Source organism: Rhododendron vialii, chromosome 5a, assembly GCF_030253575.1.
Source record: "Rhododendron vialii isolate Sample 1 chromosome 5a, ASM3025357v1".
NCBI lineage: Eukaryota > Viridiplantae > Streptophyta > Magnoliopsida > Ericales > Ericaceae > Rhododendron > Rhododendron vialii.
Genome location: NC_080561.1, coordinates 195,719 through 211,640, shown reverse-complemented (window position 1 = coordinate 211,640; position 15,922 = coordinate 195,719). Strand labels below are relative to the sequence as shown.

The 15,922-nt window shown below is 39.0% G+C and overlaps 2 protein-coding genes across 2 annotated transcripts; both read right to left on the bottom strand.

Moving 5' to 3' along the window:
* Positions 1 to 3,237: 3,237 nt before the first annotated feature.
* LOC131326873 (DNA repair protein RAD51 homolog) lies at positions 3,238 to 6,953 on the bottom strand. The gene is made up of 9 exons (XM_058359782.1): positions 6,796 to 6,953; positions 6,143 to 6,287; positions 5,917 to 6,027; positions 5,692 to 5,783; positions 5,313 to 5,407; positions 5,121 to 5,234; positions 4,054 to 4,183; positions 3,717 to 3,838; positions 3,238 to 3,636 (listed from the first exon to the last, which is right to left on the bottom strand). The coding sequence occupies exons 1-9, from the start codon at positions 6,886 to 6,888 to the stop codon at positions 3,513 to 3,515; spliced, it is 1,026 nt and encodes a 341-aa protein (XP_058215765.1). The 5' UTR covers positions 6,889 to 6,953; the 3' UTR covers positions 3,238 to 3,512.
* A 6,276-nt stretch (positions 6,954 to 13,229) lies between these two features.
* Positions 13,230 to 15,719, bottom strand: LOC131326870 (probable pectinesterase/pectinesterase inhibitor 13). The gene is made up of 4 exons (XM_058359779.1): positions 15,597 to 15,719; positions 14,565 to 15,560; positions 14,302 to 14,462; positions 13,230 to 14,129 (listed from the first exon to the last, which is right to left on the bottom strand). Exons 2-4 carry the CDS (start codon positions 15,494 to 15,496, stop codon positions 13,438 to 13,440), a joined length of 1,785 nt encoding a protein of 594 aa, XP_058215762.1. The 5' UTR covers positions 15,497 to 15,560; positions 15,597 to 15,719; the 3' UTR covers positions 13,230 to 13,437.
* Positions 15,720 to 15,922: the final 203 nt, after the last annotated feature.

Sequence of the window (15,922 nt, the reverse complement as noted above, 5' to 3'; positions counted from 1 at the left end):
AGCTTATTTTTTACACATACTTTAAACGACATATTTTGAACAAAATGAGCGGCTCCGATCATCTTTGCACTACCTGAGGCGGGAGAAAAAGGTCGCTGTGCACAGCTTGCTGTGCACGTAGCACAAGAGGGCCGAACTATGCTACACACAGCAATCTGTGCACAGATTTTGTTGTGAGGCTCACCACGGGTCCCACATAAATTATCCGAGCCGTTCATTAAATGTAAAACATTTTTTCAAGAGTCTCCGTAAAAAATAAACTCAATCCAATACCTATAGGTGCGTCATCCATCCATCTAACTTTTCATTCAGATTTTTGGATAATGAAAAGTTATATGATTGGATCAAGCACCTACGGGTATCGGATTGAGATTATTTTTTACGGGAACCCCTGAAAATAATTTTACATTTAATGAACGGCTCAAATAATTTGTGTGGAACCCGTGGTAGGCTCCACAATAAAATCTGTGCACAATCTGTGCACAGATTGTATGTGTGTAGACTGTCTGCTAAAAAAACAAAACAAAACAAAACTTTGGTCCGATAAAAAAAAACTTGGACAGTATTGGAGCAATTTCATAAAATTTGATAAAATGGTGTTGTTGCGAATCATAGGAGTAGTACTAAAATTGGTACTGAAATTTAGAGAGGATTAGTTTTCCGTGCGTAATACGCATAGTATTATTTATTCTAAAGAGTTGAGAATCTTTTACAACAATTCATAGAAAAAAGTCTGCAGAAAAATAGCAATTTTTTTTCAAGAATTGTAATGTCACGTCCCTTATTTTTAACATAAATAAGTAATACATTTTAATAAAAAAACTTCGCGCATTGTACATATTACCCAAAAGAGTTTCCCACCTGTTTAATTTACAAACAAGTCCCCATGATTTAAGAATTACAACATTGGCAGTACGGCCCAAATTAACTTAGATACAATACGACATATTCAGGATGTTACAAACTTTAGTCAAAAGATAATTCACGAGCAAATTAGTTACAAAGCCATATTTGGCCAAAAGTTAGTATATTTCAAAGATGAATAAGTAACTAAATGAAATTAGCTTCCAAAAAATCTTCATGTCCAAGCACACCATTGCATGCAGTCTATTGCCCAGCATTAGAACCTGAAAAGAAGTTTTGTTGAGCTACACTAGCCCAGTAGGAAAGTCTTTACCAACGCTAAATGCAAACTTGTTGATAAGTGCAAACGAAGAAGGATAAGAAAACTCAGCTTGAATATATATATTATTCAACCGACTTGAAAGTGAACTTCTATCCAGTTTAAGTGCATGAGTCATGTGACACAAATGACTTAGATAATCCCAACTCGACTCGCTAACCCAAACTCCCACCATTTGTATTTCCACCCCTTGCGTTACCGTACAACGCCACAAAGATTACCGCGTTACCACCCCGTGCATCACGGTGATCCCTAACGACTCGGGTTACCGTATTCCCACCCCTTGCGTTACGAAACCCCTCTAAGTCTCCGTATTTCCACCCCCTTGCGTTACGGGACTCCCTAAACCAACTTCCAACCCATTCGACTATTTTCTCATACAATATACAAGCTAAGACTCACCCATGACCACATTCATAGATGAGACATCATACGTTATGCCTATGTCATCACAAATGAACCAAGAACAATCACAAGTATCAATAATCTATAGAATAGACTCTAACGACATTTTAACTACGTAATTTCTTATTCAATTCTTACTAACGGAAGACCATCGGAACAAGGATAGCATTGAGAAGTCAAAGGAAGTCAATTAGATAAGCTTAAGATAGGTTAGGAGGTGTCCAAAAGGATTTAGAAGTAATTGGGGGTCAAAACAATCGACGGAGAAGTAATAGGAGCAAAACTGGAGTTAAGCTTCTGGTATCGATACGTGCATAATCCGTATCGATACAACACTAACTGTCCAAAAATGATAAGCTTACTGTATCGATACGCCACATAATCCGTATCGATACCACGGGTCTTCGGGTAGCGATTTCAGCAGATTTTCAAGGCATGCTCAACAAACAAAATCCAACAACCCAAGGCATGATTCTACACCAAATCAACACATAAACACATAGAAGAGGTAAAGAAGTCCCTACCTAGCAACAATGACCGAGATTCAAGCGTTTTTGAACGAGCCCTAACCTTTCGAACTTCGAAACTTAGATTCAAGCTTGACCCACGGATCTCCGAGCTCAAGAACGCGAATGGAAGGCCTGAGGGAGGTTGATTCTCGAAGATTTTGGGAGATGATGTGGAATTTTGAGTGAGAGGAGAGGAGAGAGAAAGAGATCGGCAGGGAGAGAGAGGGAGAACGGATGAGAGAGAGAGACTGGAGATAAAAAAAAATGTTCTCCTACTCCTCACACACCCCTATATATACTCATGTATATTTTTATTACACCACGCTCCCTCAATTCTCTATTCTTTCACTCTAGTCCTCAATCCAAATATCCGCCAATTTATCCATATTTTCTCGATTAGGCATTTAGTTAACAATTCAAAAATTAAAATTATTCGGGTCTCTACATGTAGTTTCTTCTTTTATTGTCAACCCAAATTAATAGAAACTAGCGAATTGCCTGCGTCTAAAGGCACTTTCAACAAAAGTTTTATATCTCTTAGTAATTCTCGTGCATGAACACATTTGCCTCCGAACACTTTTCCATTTTCACAAAGTATCATTACCAATTTAAGAGAGAGAGATTGAGATTTGGTAGAAAAAGGTGAGATTAAGTATTCCTTATTTGTTTTTTCCTAATTGTATGATCATAAATTTTAAAGGATGTGATCTAACGGTTGTAAAAATTGCTTTCGTTTATATGATTGTTAAAGCACACACAATTCGCCTGAATCTCAAGATGCATTTCCGCAATTCACCTTTTGTGCAAAAGAAATGCATTTGAACTGATGAATGATGAATAGTTGTTGCAAAATTACATGAATCTATGGATTTTGCTTTTGTTATATTTTAGAAGCTATATTATCCTAATAAAACAATCCCAACCCATCAATAAGAATATTGATATCCTCTCTATACGAGTTGAGTTGCTACCTCATTGCACCTAAGTATAGTTACACAATCATTAGGCTAACTGCCCCGGTTATGAATCAACGGATAACAAAAGCAAAACTAGCAAAATGGCTTTATAGCAAGCTAACTTTTAACGGTAGCATCGGCAAAACAGAGATGAATTACTAATACGGATGCTCTAAAGCAACACTTAAGAGATCCAAGTGCAGGATTGAACTCTTAAAATATTCGCGCAACAACCCCGTGTGGGATTACAGGAATGCTTATGAAAACCAAAACAAAAGAGAGAAACATCTCATCAGTCATCACATTACAACCAAAAGAAGAAATCCAGAAAGCTTGGATTGCCAAGGAAGAAAGTACACAATTGCTACTAATTTCCGTGACTTACACAATATCACATGTTGATGACCAAGATCAAATATACATCAAGAAAACCTCAAGGAAATTTTGGGGTGGTAAGAATTAGTCCTTAACATCAGTAACACCTTCCACAGAAATCTGAAAGCGCGCTTCAGCTTCTGCAAGACATGGAGAACTAATTACTTTACAAATGCGTTCCTCCCCTCTTCCCTTTCTGAGAGCAAGCCTGAAAAGAGATGGACATGGATAGTGAACTTTAAAGAAAGTAATGGTATAGAAAGAAAAACACTAGTGCCATAAGCATACCTTGTTGTAGAGGCATGAGCCATGATGTTGCCACCAATGGGTTTGATTTGAGGCCCAGCAAAAATGGCAGAACCATCCACTTGGGCAACAACTTGGTTTGTTATAACAACAGCTACACCAAACTACAATTACAAGCAGTACAAACAAAAATTATGAACTGCAAGATAAGTAGCATCTACATCTACACCAAAATGAAGAAATACTAAGAAGTACAATAGCCTAAGGAAAATATTCCACACCAACTAAATATGCGATCCTAACAGCAATGTTATTCCTCTTACATGACCATATCATCTTTGTACACTCAACAGTGTCGACGATGGACAGAGAAACCAACCTCATCTGCTAGTTTCTGAAGACTTCTCAAGAACTTGGCGAGATGCATTTGCCTGGCAGATAGCTCTCCTCTTCCAGAAAAATCTGTTCTATAAAGAGCAGTAGCACTGTCCACTATCATGAGAGCAAACCTATTTGAGCAAAATTCAGTAAAAGATCACTACAGTAACAGGTTAAATCAACTAGATGAACTACTAGAGATAAGGTAAACTAGTCAATGGTTTGTATTGAATTACCAATAAAAGTTCCAGCCAAGTGCACAAGGCTTATTGTTTGCAAATGGGCTTGGGAGAGGTAATAGGTAGGCTGCTTTATCCAAATTTAAGTGGCGAGGCTGATTCCCTGACTTAAACCCACACCATAAAGTTGCAAACAATAGAGTTCAATTGTGTATCATGGTATTCTTTTTCATTTAATTGCAGAATAATCCATTTTCTTTTGCTGTACAATTTAGTGAACTCGATGATATCTGGATTTGGATACTCTACAAACTTCAAGTGATGCTTATACTATTGCGTTGGTTTTGTATTGTTGAAGTTATCCATTCTATTCACCTCTAAAGTAGGTTACAATACTTTACAATTTACATGCAACCACAAGCTAGGTTAGTTACAGCACGAAGTGCTAACTCTCACTTGGTCTAGTAAACTGAACCAAGCTAAACTAAGCGTTGACATGGCGAGATAGTAAAAATAGATTCTAATATCCAAATTAAATTGACTGTCGCAAAAAGAAACTCTGTACAACTGGTTCGATAAGAGTGGCATCCTTGAAAAAAGACAAAAAACGGTCTATGAGCCTTGAGTAAACATCAATTTCAAAGTCCAAATCAAAATCTCCAGAATTCTTTTTAGGGTCAATCATGAATCACGGACAAGAAGTTACATCTGGTAGCCATTACAATTTGTTAATTAAGGCGGTGAATCTTGTCTTAAAATAACATCACCAAAAGAAAGGAAAGAAGAGAACCGGACTTATCAAAGGGAAAACAGAGGCAACTCTGTTGTTTAATCTGGCCAACACAAAATCAAGCAAAATAACTGACAAGCCTCTTGAAACAAACAATACCTCGTTTCCACCATCATTGAAGCAGCTTCAAGCAAAAGCCTTGATTGATGATCAGTATTGTATGCTCTGGCATAGGCTACGTTCTCCAAAACATCAGCGCCATTCAATCCAAACCTGCACCATTCAGGCAATTAACAACTACGAACTCCAAAGTAAGGAGACTGTGTTTAGGTAAGGGTAGCAGCACAACACCTATCTGCTATTTGCAGAAGTCTCTGTGGCCTGAATGTGCCCTCAGCATCTATGTACATTGCTTTTCCCTCACCACCCCCTTGATCTAAAGGAAGCTGATGTATTAAAAATGTAAAAGTAAGTATTAATGGGTTGACTTGACAATGAAACAAAGGGATGTTGCAAATAGGTCAACAGAATCGTAAACTTTTCCAGGCCAATGAGTTGAATTCTAAATGACAAAAGGAGGAAAGGGCAACGAAACAAAAATCATTACGCCCTTCGTGGATGTCCTTATCATTATACAATGTTGCCAAAAATTTATTGTTACTGTAATGAGAGTTCTGTGATATGTATTAATGGCTGTAGATACTGTGATGGAGAAACAGGCACGTCTTACTTGGCAAGTGACACATAGTGTGTGACAAAGCTGAGTCTTTCCAGCTCTAAACTCGCCATATAGTTCAGTAATAGATCCAGTTTCAATTCCTCCTGTCAAATACAGCTACATGAGCTTACAAGGCTAGATGTTACCACTTCAAGACAAGTACTTCCATGCCAGAGAATTTAGGTATTAGCATAATTCAAGGCATCCTTCATTGCACATAACATCAAGGAAAATTACCCTCTAAGACCTTGTCAAGTTCCCTTGATCCAGAAGTAATCTGAATTATTTCCAGCCTTTGTGCATGGAGTTGGCTAGCACTAGTAAAACCCAGAGGCACCAATTTGGAAGCTGTTAACAAACATGGAAAGATGGAACTTTCATTAGTTTACTTTATCATTGCATCACTCAAATGCGTGGATGAAATTGAAGGGGGGCCAGAAGCAACAGAAACAGTAAAATGTACCTGCCTCGACAATCTTGTCGACTTTAGCATCGCTGATTCCCTTGATGTGCAGAAGATCTTTCCTTGGGGAGTATGCAACAGATTCAACTGTACAGAGACCAGCATCTTTAAGCTTCTTTATATCCATGGCAGCAATTCCAGATGCCTGAATTTTTGATGTGAAAATAGATAGACGAATTAATATAACATTCCAAGTGTCTCCATCGAAATAAAGGGAAATCCCTCTGCAACCAATCAAATGTCGATGTGTCATCATCGGTTAGCTAGAAACCAACCAATTTTTCACAAGGTAAAATTAGGGTTTCTCAACAAAATAGGGTCTCATACAAGAATTATCGACCCAAAAATGTGCAAAAACCCTAGCCCTTGGAAGGTAAATAAGTACTCAAAACTGCGACAAGAAAAACGAAGCTAATAGTTGAAACCAATGCGAAAACCCATTTGGGGATCTTATTAAAAAAACCTGACTGGATAAAATTGGTCACATTCTTCTGAAAAGAAAAAAACAAGATCAGTAAAAAAAAAAAAAAAAAACAATTTTGCTTCTCCGATGGTAATCGAGCGATAACCCCTTGAGGAGAAAGACGTAAGAATATGCGGACGAAAGAGAGGCCGCTTCAGAGAGGGTTGGGTGGAAGGAAGAGAAGGGTTACCTGAAGTTGTTCAACAGGTAAAGGACCATGCTGTTGCATCTCTTCCAGTTCGTCGTGTTCTTGAGCCATCTTCTGGTTCCTTAGCTGCTCCATTGTCGATTTCTGCCTGGGTTGAGAGAGAGAGAGAGAGAGAGAGAGAGAGAGAGATTCGAACGAGTTGGAGTTGGAGAGAGGCGCCAAAAACTTGCACTTGTACACAGACAAAAAGCGTACAGGGGAAGCTTTGAAGGGCATACGGCGGGAAAAATTTTAAAATACCCCCAACCTTTACACCAAAATTCAATTAGACTCCCAACTTTTTAAAAACTTCAATTTTACCCAACGTTATCTTCCTTTAATCAAAACGCCCCCTTCCGTCAGAATGACTAGCGGATTTCGTTAAAAACTCCGTTAAATAGCGTCCCGATCGAATTTCGATGATCTGAGCCACTCAATGGGTTCAAAGTGTGATTTTAAAAGTACCCATGAGAAATCAGCAAAAAAAAATGACCGAAAAGGGCTTTATCTGAATAGTTTTTTATTAAATAGTTCAACAAAAACTGTTCAGATGAAGCCCTTTCCGATCATTTTTTTTGTTGATCTCTCGCTTGTACCCTTAAAATCACGTTTGAATTATATTGAGCGGCTTAGATCATCGAAATTCGATTGGAAAAGGGGAGGTGCAGATCGATCCAGATTTTGTTCAAGTTTGAACGTCCGGATTTTGCTTCGGTCTGCACCTCCAATTTTTCGATCGAATTTCGATGATTCGAGCTGCTCAATGTGATTAGAACATGATTTTTAAGGGTATCTGCGAGAAATGAACAAAAAAAATGACCAGGAAAAACTTGATGTGAGCAATTTTTTATTGAATAGATTGAACTATTCAATAAAAAATTACTGAGATGAAGCCTTTTCCGGTCATTTTTTTTGCTGATTTCTCGTGGGTACCGTTAAAATCACGTTTTAATCACATTGAGCAGCTTGGATTATCGAAATTCGACCGGGACGCTATTTAACGGAGCTTTTAACGGAATCCGTTAGTCATTTGGACGGAAGGGGGCGTTTTGATTAACGGAAGATAACGTTGGGAGTAAAATTGAAGTTTTTAAAAAGTTGAGAGTCTAATTGAATTTTGGTATAAAAGTTGAGGGGTATTTTGAAATTTTCCCACATACGGCCCACTCAACTAATGACCTGTTTGGAACGGCAACGGCTGTGGTGCTCCCAAGCGGTTTGGGAGCACCATACTCCCATGGTCTCTGAACCGTTGGATCAGATTGGTTTCATCTCAACCATTAGTAGAGCCTTATAAGATACTTAGTAAGTGTTGTCATGCTCTACAGTAAGTTTAGCCTCGTAAAATAGTAGGTGTTGCATTAGTTAATGGTATATGACACTTGTTTCTGTAGTAAGTAATTCTACATCTTTTGGTCAAAAATTTACAAAACTATCTTCTTATTTTTAACAAAATCACTCTACGTTTTGTTGATGGTTTTGATCTAAGAGTTGTGATGTACCTATTTAAGATAGTAAGTGTTGCCTTAGTCAATAATATATGACACTTGTTCCTGTGTGAATGATATTTTACTATTCATGATACCTATATATATTTTATAAATTTCAATTCTCTTTCTTCTCAAACAGTGTTTGGATTCTTCATTTTTATTTCACTTATCTTCCAACATCACAAGCCTAATCCTCACTCTTAATTTCCTCCCTTCTTCGGACCAAACACATTGTGTATTTTCGCCATCATCATTCTTACACCTCTCCTTCTCATTCTAGGTAGATTTTAAACGTGTGACTTTTACTTACAACAAGTATCTAGATGGTGTAGAGACCCGTATTTTAGTCCTATATTTTTTTTTATATAATTGTACGGCTTGTCGAGATAAACGGTGTGAATATATGGAATGGCGTATTTGTAGAAGGATATAAAGGTAAATAGATGAGAGGTGCATGTGTGAGTGTGTGGTGTGAGGGCATGGGATTATTTCCCCCACCTCTATTATTGCCAGGGAACATTTTCCCCTTCTCATTTTTCTCTCGGCTGTCTCTCTCTCTAATTCTCTCGTCTCTCTCCGGCCCTCATCTCTCTCTCCCGACCTCTCCACCAAAGCCCACCAAATTGGTGCAAAACCCATACAAACCCACCTCCATTTTGACTTCTATACGCGACTCCAACCTTGAATCTCGTGGGTCTTGCTCGGAAGAGGAGTATTCAGTTTATTTCGAAGTTTGGAGAGCTAGGGCTTGCTTAGCTTGCGTGGGTTTCGCTTCTCGACTTGAGGTAGGGAATTCTACCTCTCTTTATATGTTTTATGAGTGATTTGGTGCATGAATCGTGCTTGTAATGTCGTGTTTAAGTTTGGATTGAAAATTCGTAGTTGCTGTCAGAATTGTCTATTTTTCCTGGATTCCTACCGGTAGGCCCGTCCTTTCTACCGGTAGAACATTGTTACTTTACCAGAAAATTGATTCCCTACCGGTAGGAACTTTTCACCTACCGGTAGAACGTTTGAGAAATTTCGTCAACCAGCTCAAACGTATAGCAGCAGCTCAAAAGCTGCTCAACGTACCAATCTTCTACCGACCGGTAGGTCAAGCACGGACTTGAATGTTGGCCTTTCTGTTTTAAATTTCTACCGGTAGGAATTTTTCATCTACCGGTAGGTCAGGCAAGAATTGTAGTATTGGCCTTTAGGTTTTCGAGTTCAAGCACGGACTTGAATGTTGGCCTTTCTGTTTTCAGTTTCTACCGGTAGGAATTTTTCATCTACCGGTAGGTCAGGCAAGAATTGTAGTATTGGCCTTTAGGTTTTTGAGTTCTACCGGTAGGACTTGCTTGCCTACCGGTAGGTTGCGTTTCCGTTTTCAAAGTTCTACCGGTAGGACTTGCTTGCCTACCGGTAGGAGATTAGGGCTTCCAGCTGCTTCTTTGAGCTGCTGCAGTATCTTTCAGCTGCTTCCATATATCTTTCAACTCGCATGTCGAAGCTTTTCATTGACTCTAATGGGTTTGTTTACGCATCCTTCCAAGTGTTTTGGTGAGTATTACTCGTTTCTCACTTAGAGTGGCATTCAATGGACTAGAGTGAACATGTCTAGGGATTCGACGAGTAGTAGTGCAATCCGTTCTCTCTCTCGACTCGTAAAATTCTTAGATTCCTTTAGTACATGCTTTTACGGACTCCGAGTATAGAAACTAGATAATCGGGCATCGTAGAGTCTAGTCGTGGGTAAATTTGTGGCTTGTAAAGGTACGGGAAATGTACTTAGAGGTACGGTGAGGACGTGTGGGATTAGGGTGCACTTAAAGGAAAAGGTGTGTATTAATTAATTAATCAGAGTCTTGATATGGATGACAGTTAGGAGCGGTTTGAGATGTAATCAACGTGGTGGATTGGTAGATTGTTTAAAATGCTTGAAGTGAAAATGATGTGAGAAAGAATTGTTTGAGATGATAAAATAACTTGTGTCCTCACGACTCGTCAAGTCTTTTAATCCTTTTAACACTCTCTCTATGAGGTTCAAGTGTAGAAACTAATGGATAAGGTATGGTAGGATTATACGTACAGGCTTGATATGCTATGTTAGATGCGAATGGGTAAACCAATGAAAAGGCATGAACATGTACATTTGTGGAGCCACGTAATGATTAATTAAAATTCAGTGGTATAACCGTCAAAGGGATGATGAAATTGATTATGAATTGATGTCGATTGTGAAAAGTGTGAAAGGTGACCCAAGTGGTCGTTATTGAGGGAAAAGACTCGGGGTGACCCTACGCTCGAGGGAACTAGACCCGAGGTGACCCAACTGATTCATATTATTGGAGGAAAAGACTTGGGGTGACCCTACGCTCGAGGGAACGAGACCCGAGGTGACCCCAACTGATTATTATTGTTAAGAGAAAAGACTCGGGGTGACCCTGCGCTCGAGGGAACTAGACCTGAGGTGACCCTAGTGATGATTGATGGGAAATACTGGATTAAAAGAAAAGAAAGGTTTTGCAATAAAGGGATTTAATGAAGGTCAATGTGGACACGAGAAAGATTGTACTACTGTACAAAGAAGAATAAGATGTTTGATTTGATTATAGACAAATGTGGAATGAAGTGAGCTTAATAACATAACTAGTTAAAGAAGTAAACGGCTAGTGACATTGATGTGAAATCTAGGACTCTTAGGCGATAATTTGCAGCTTGTTGGTAGTCACTTGTATTATAGGCGTATCTGTCCATACTCATTCATTCTCGGTGTATGATTCATTCAAACTACATATAGCTTGAGCTTAGAATTCTCTACTGGGCTAGTGTAGCTCAACCAAATCTTTCTTTTCAGGTTCTGATGCCGGGCAATAGATTACATGCATTGTGTGCTTGACAGTAAAAGACTTTTTGAAGCTGACATCACTAGTTGCTTCGTCATCTTTGTAAAGATCTCAATTCGTTAAAGATGGTTTTGTAAATAATTACTACTGAATTTTCTTTTGACTAAAGTTGTAATTGTCTAAACTCAAGGACTTGTTTGTAAATTAAACAGGTGGGAACTCCTTTGGGTAACGTATATGATATGCGAGGTTTCTCTTTTATTGAAATGTATTACTTAATTATGTTGAAAATCGAGGGCGTGACAGATATTTTCCGACACTGTGTCCGTACCCGAGCTTGTTTTGGGCACCTATTTCATTGAGAGCCACTTGCTCGCTCCACCCATAAATTGTTAGCCAGTACCACTTGTTGGGAGTCTAATTCGCGTGAGGTTCTCCCATGTGGGCGTAGGTCCAATCCCTTAAAAAGTATCCACAGAGTCCGCACCACGTTACCTGGACCCAATATACATTGAGTGACCTATATCCACTTATAAGGCTGCCTTGTAAGTGATGAATTATCTAATTGTATAAAGTTCAACTCTTTTTCTAGTTATCCAATGTGAGACTCAATCTTTCATACATGTTTCTAACAATAGTGATGCTAAGCAAGTCTATTCTAAATAGGACATGAAAGTAGCAAATGTCACACCACTTTGCACGGGCCTTGGTCCTGCTAGAGCGGAGTGTGCCACCCATCCCTTCTCCGTATCTCTCTGCTTTCTCTGTTTGGTCAAAAATATAGGAGTACTAAAACTTGTTTGTTGTTTCGTTAGACAACTACAATGATTTTGACTTTCAAAGATTTAAAGTAATTCCCCGACACTTATGTCTTGCAAATCCTAGTTTGCCAGCGAAGCCCACGACTAACTTGAGAAGTTAATTTGTAGTGCAGTTAAACTTTCACTTCAGTACTAACAGTGAACAGTGCAGTCGCGCTTCGAAGATGAATAACAAAGGTCTATGAAACAACCTTTTTTTTTTTTATGATCAGATGAAAACAACCTTCGTGATGTCAAATATTTTTTGTGCTTGTTTCGTTTTTTCCAAGTTTGGCTTTACCTTCGTGATGTAAAATCTTTTTTTGCGTGTTTCTTTTCTTCCAGGTTTGGCGTTACATCTTTCTTTTCTTCCACGTATACAGTATACTCTATTACATTCTATTAACTCAACTTCCATTTTAGTTTTTCATATTTTCGTAGTTTTTATTTTCAGATTCTCTTAAAAAGTAGCATCTCACGAAATTTTGCTTGTCAAAATTGTTTAAGCATGGGTGTTACAGTTTCTGTAATATTCACAATGTACAGTGGCTTGTATAATATTGCTTTCGGGTCAGAATATTGTAAACGTTTTAGCATACTAGACTACAAATTCGCCCATAAATCCTTTTACAACAAAATAGTTCGTTGATCCTAAGGATTACTTCTCTGGCTCGGTGGTTGTGGTGATACATGTCTATGCATCATGCATGCATGGTACAAATGTAGTGAACACAACAGGGCTGCCGCTGGATAGGAGAAGTAGATCTAGTTTCTCTGAAAACTTTATTGATGTTAGAAATGTTGGAAATTGACTCAAATATTTAACGTCTGGTTGTGAATATGTAAATATATAAAAGGGTGGAACCATATTGGGAGGGTGCTTATGGTGATTTCAGTGATGTTCATCACATGAGATCGACGGTGATGAGGGAGGAATTAAAAAAAGAAGAAAAACAAACTTACGGTGCCTTTTTCTCCCAATCACTATTAATGGCGGCAGTAATCATGGATTCGTGGTGTACACCATTGTACTATTGGTATATATGTGTGTTATCACAGATCATTGCTACATGATCTTTGTTGCAAAAAACTTATATCAGGTTCTAGTTAACTTTATAGAGTAAACTGCTGACATTAAGCACTTGCAAATGGTTATCAAAGTAAAATGATACTGAGCTCGAGTCTTATAACATCACAAAAGCTGGAGATGGACCCTTCCTGACTTTTATGAGAAAATAGCTACCTTGAGCTTAAATTGGGTAGAATATGGATTGAGCAAAGCGCCGAACATTTCTTTAGTTATAGTTCAAAAATATATGTACCGAACAAAATTTGTATTTTCCCACCTTTTTATTACTTCTCTTGTTCTCAAAACCATAGGGCAACCACAAACAATCAACCACTGAAATAGTGTATGCCGTTCCAACCAAGTGAAATCATTTGCTGTACTCTGCTGGTGAAAGGTGTTGGGCCCTCTTCACGTTGCGAAACTATTATGATCAACTAATGATAAATGAGAAGTCAACGTTAAAATAGTCCAAAATGAACAGGAACACCGGCAGCATTTACCCAAGAATCACCTTGTATGAAAGGACCTACTGTATATTGGGTCGCCTCATCCTTGTTAATAACTTTTAAACCAGGCCACTTTACTCTTGCGGCAACACTGGCTCCAGGACCTTTATTGTTGAACTCTGCATAATACAATGTCTTGAGGCCAAAGTCCTTGTCCCATGGTAGCCATCCATCAGGATGAATAAGATCACCAATCTCTGATTGCATTATTATGGTTCTTGAGAATTCCTTCCATGGCCTTCCTAGATAACTTTTAATCTTTGTCTTGTCAGGCTCAAGCGAGGCATCTGCCAAAATACGGCAGTTTTGTATAACTATTCCTGTGGTCTCATGCCTATCGGTTCGTCCTTGGGCAGTGACAATGGTTTGTTGGTTATCCAATGGCCTCCTGACGTACATCACACAGTTTTGAAAGATGGCAGCCGAATCACCGAAGATGAAGTCGATAGTTCCAGTGATGAGACAACTACGATAGAATTGTCGGTGGGTTTGAGCGTATAAGGTGTCTTGGTACCCTTCCATACGGCAGTTGAGGAATATTGAACGATCTGCTTGGACTCTGAGGGCCACCGCTTGATGCTTTTCTGGACCAGCTGTATTTCTAAATCCCATTGATTGGGCCATAAAACCATCTCCTAAAGCCGCTGCAGATAAGATAATTAAGAGAAGAATCAGCAAGTTACGGATGAAATTAGGATCTAGTATTTTTATGTTCTTAGTTAGCTGGTCATGAACCAAATAGCGTGATTCACAAAAAAAAAAAAAAAAAACCCGAAGAGAGAGAGCTTAATTCCTCTTGATTGTCTGTTAACATACCAAAAGTTGCAGTTTGGAATGTTCGAGTTCCATCAACGAAGTTTTTGTTTCCCGTGATAATAGTCTTTTGTGACCCATCACCATACATAGTAATATTAACCATCTTTTGGGTCACTGTAACGTACTCCTCGTAAATCCCTTCTTTTACGTATATAATGTACCTGCATTGTGGCAAATGTGGATGATTAAAATAATAGACTCCCACTGGATTAACAACTTTTTTCATGCGAAAGAAAGCAAACCAAATGGAATAGTACCCCTACCGTCCTTGGTAATTTGGGGGGATTGCTGCTAGTGCAGCAGAAATGGAAGTAAACTTTTCGCTACCATCTTTTGCCACAATCACGTTGGGGGTGAGTTTGGCAGGTTGTGCTTTTAGCATTCTTCGATCCTCATGTGTCATCCATGTTGGAAGCCCATCCTTGCCCAAGGAAGGGTGATCATAGGAGAGAAGGTGTCGGTTGGTGGCAGGTGGTGCCTGCATAAATTTGGAAAATACAGAAGAGACCTGGTTGATAATAGCAAGAGCATTGCTGGTGAGTTCCCTTGCATTCTTTAAGGCTTTCTCCAGAGAGGATTTCAATTCCCCTTCTGGGAATCCATCAATGCACGTCTGTTGGTAAGACATCACGGCGCTCAGCCAATTATTCAAGTCAGGGGTGTTTGAGTTGAGTTTTCCCAAACTTTGTCCGGCCACATTTGAAATGGAGCTATTCAATTCTTCCATGGCGTCTTCTAGGAGTAGCATGCAATCTTCGAAAGCCCCTTTGAGTTCAGGGGTGTCAAATTTGAAGGAGGAGGTGTGATTGATGGCAATCTTGATCTCATCGGCAACCACTGAGATGGCAGCCTTAAGGAGATCTTTGGGTTCTGGTGCCGCAGTAGAGGAGTTGGAACTTACAGCCTTTGAGAGGCTGGTTTCGCATGTTTGCTTGTAATCTGTGGGTGCACATATCATTTTAACCGCCTTTTGGGATTGTGATATCTCTTTTTCTGGTTTAGCTTGTGGAGAAGAACTGCCATTGTTGGAATGATCCGAGTGATGGTTGCTATACATCACACCGCAAATTGCAGCAGCAATCAGGAGGACAACGGCAACAGTAGAAACTAACGCAATGATTATCCTCTTTTTCACCTTTTGCTTCCTCTCATTTTTCCGTCGTTCTGATATATGGTCAAAATCCTGAAATGCCATGGTTTGATTTACCTTGCTTGAGACAATGACAGCACTTAAGGCAGAGGTTTCTCTCTGCCTTAAGGTTACAAACCAAGGCAATGCGACCCTCTGCCTTAAGGTTACAAACCAAGGCAATGCGACCGGTTGTTCTTCGTCCTCTGTATTCTCCTTGTTTTTGTGTTTTGTTGTTTCCTTTATATATTGTTGTTTTTGTCAAACAACCAATGGCTTTTGAAATGCCTTTCTTTTTTTAAACCTATTCACGTGAATGGAGCAAGGCCTGGATAAGAGACATTTTAGGATCATTATTCAAAAAGTCAGTCAGTTAGTTAGTTAGTTAAAATGTTTGGACAATGAGCTATGGACATTCTGCTCCTTAAAATACCGTAGTTCGCGGGAATGTTTTCTTTCTCCACATTTCCTTCATCTAAAATAAAATAAACA

Excerpts from the sequence above, each read along its gene's own strand:
- LOC131326873 (XM_058359782.1), bottom strand. The coding sequence starts at position 6,888 with ATGGAGCAGCTAAGGAACCAGAAGATGGCTCAAGAACACGACGAACTG. Across the intron at positions 6,028-6,142 it reads CGACAAGATTGTCGAGGCAG|CTTCCAAATTGGTGCCTCTG; the intron begins GTACATTTTACT and ends GTTTGTTAACAG. Across the intron at positions 5,408-5,691 it reads CACTATGTGTCACTTGCCAA|CTTCCTTTAGATCAAGGGGG; the intron begins GTAAGACGTGCC and ends TTAATACATCAG.
- LOC131326870 (XM_058359779.1), bottom strand. The coding sequence starts at position 15,496 with ATGGCATTTCAGGATTTTGACCATATATCAGAACGACGGAAAAATGAG. Across the intron at positions 14,463-14,564 it reads CCCCCAAATTACCAAGGACG|GTACATTATATACGTAAAAG; the intron begins GTAGGGGTACTA and ends GCCACAATGCAG. Across the intron at positions 14,130-14,301 it reads ATTCCAAACTGCAACTTTTG|CGGCTTTAGGAGATGGTTTT; the intron begins GTATGTTAACAG and ends TCTTATCTGCAG.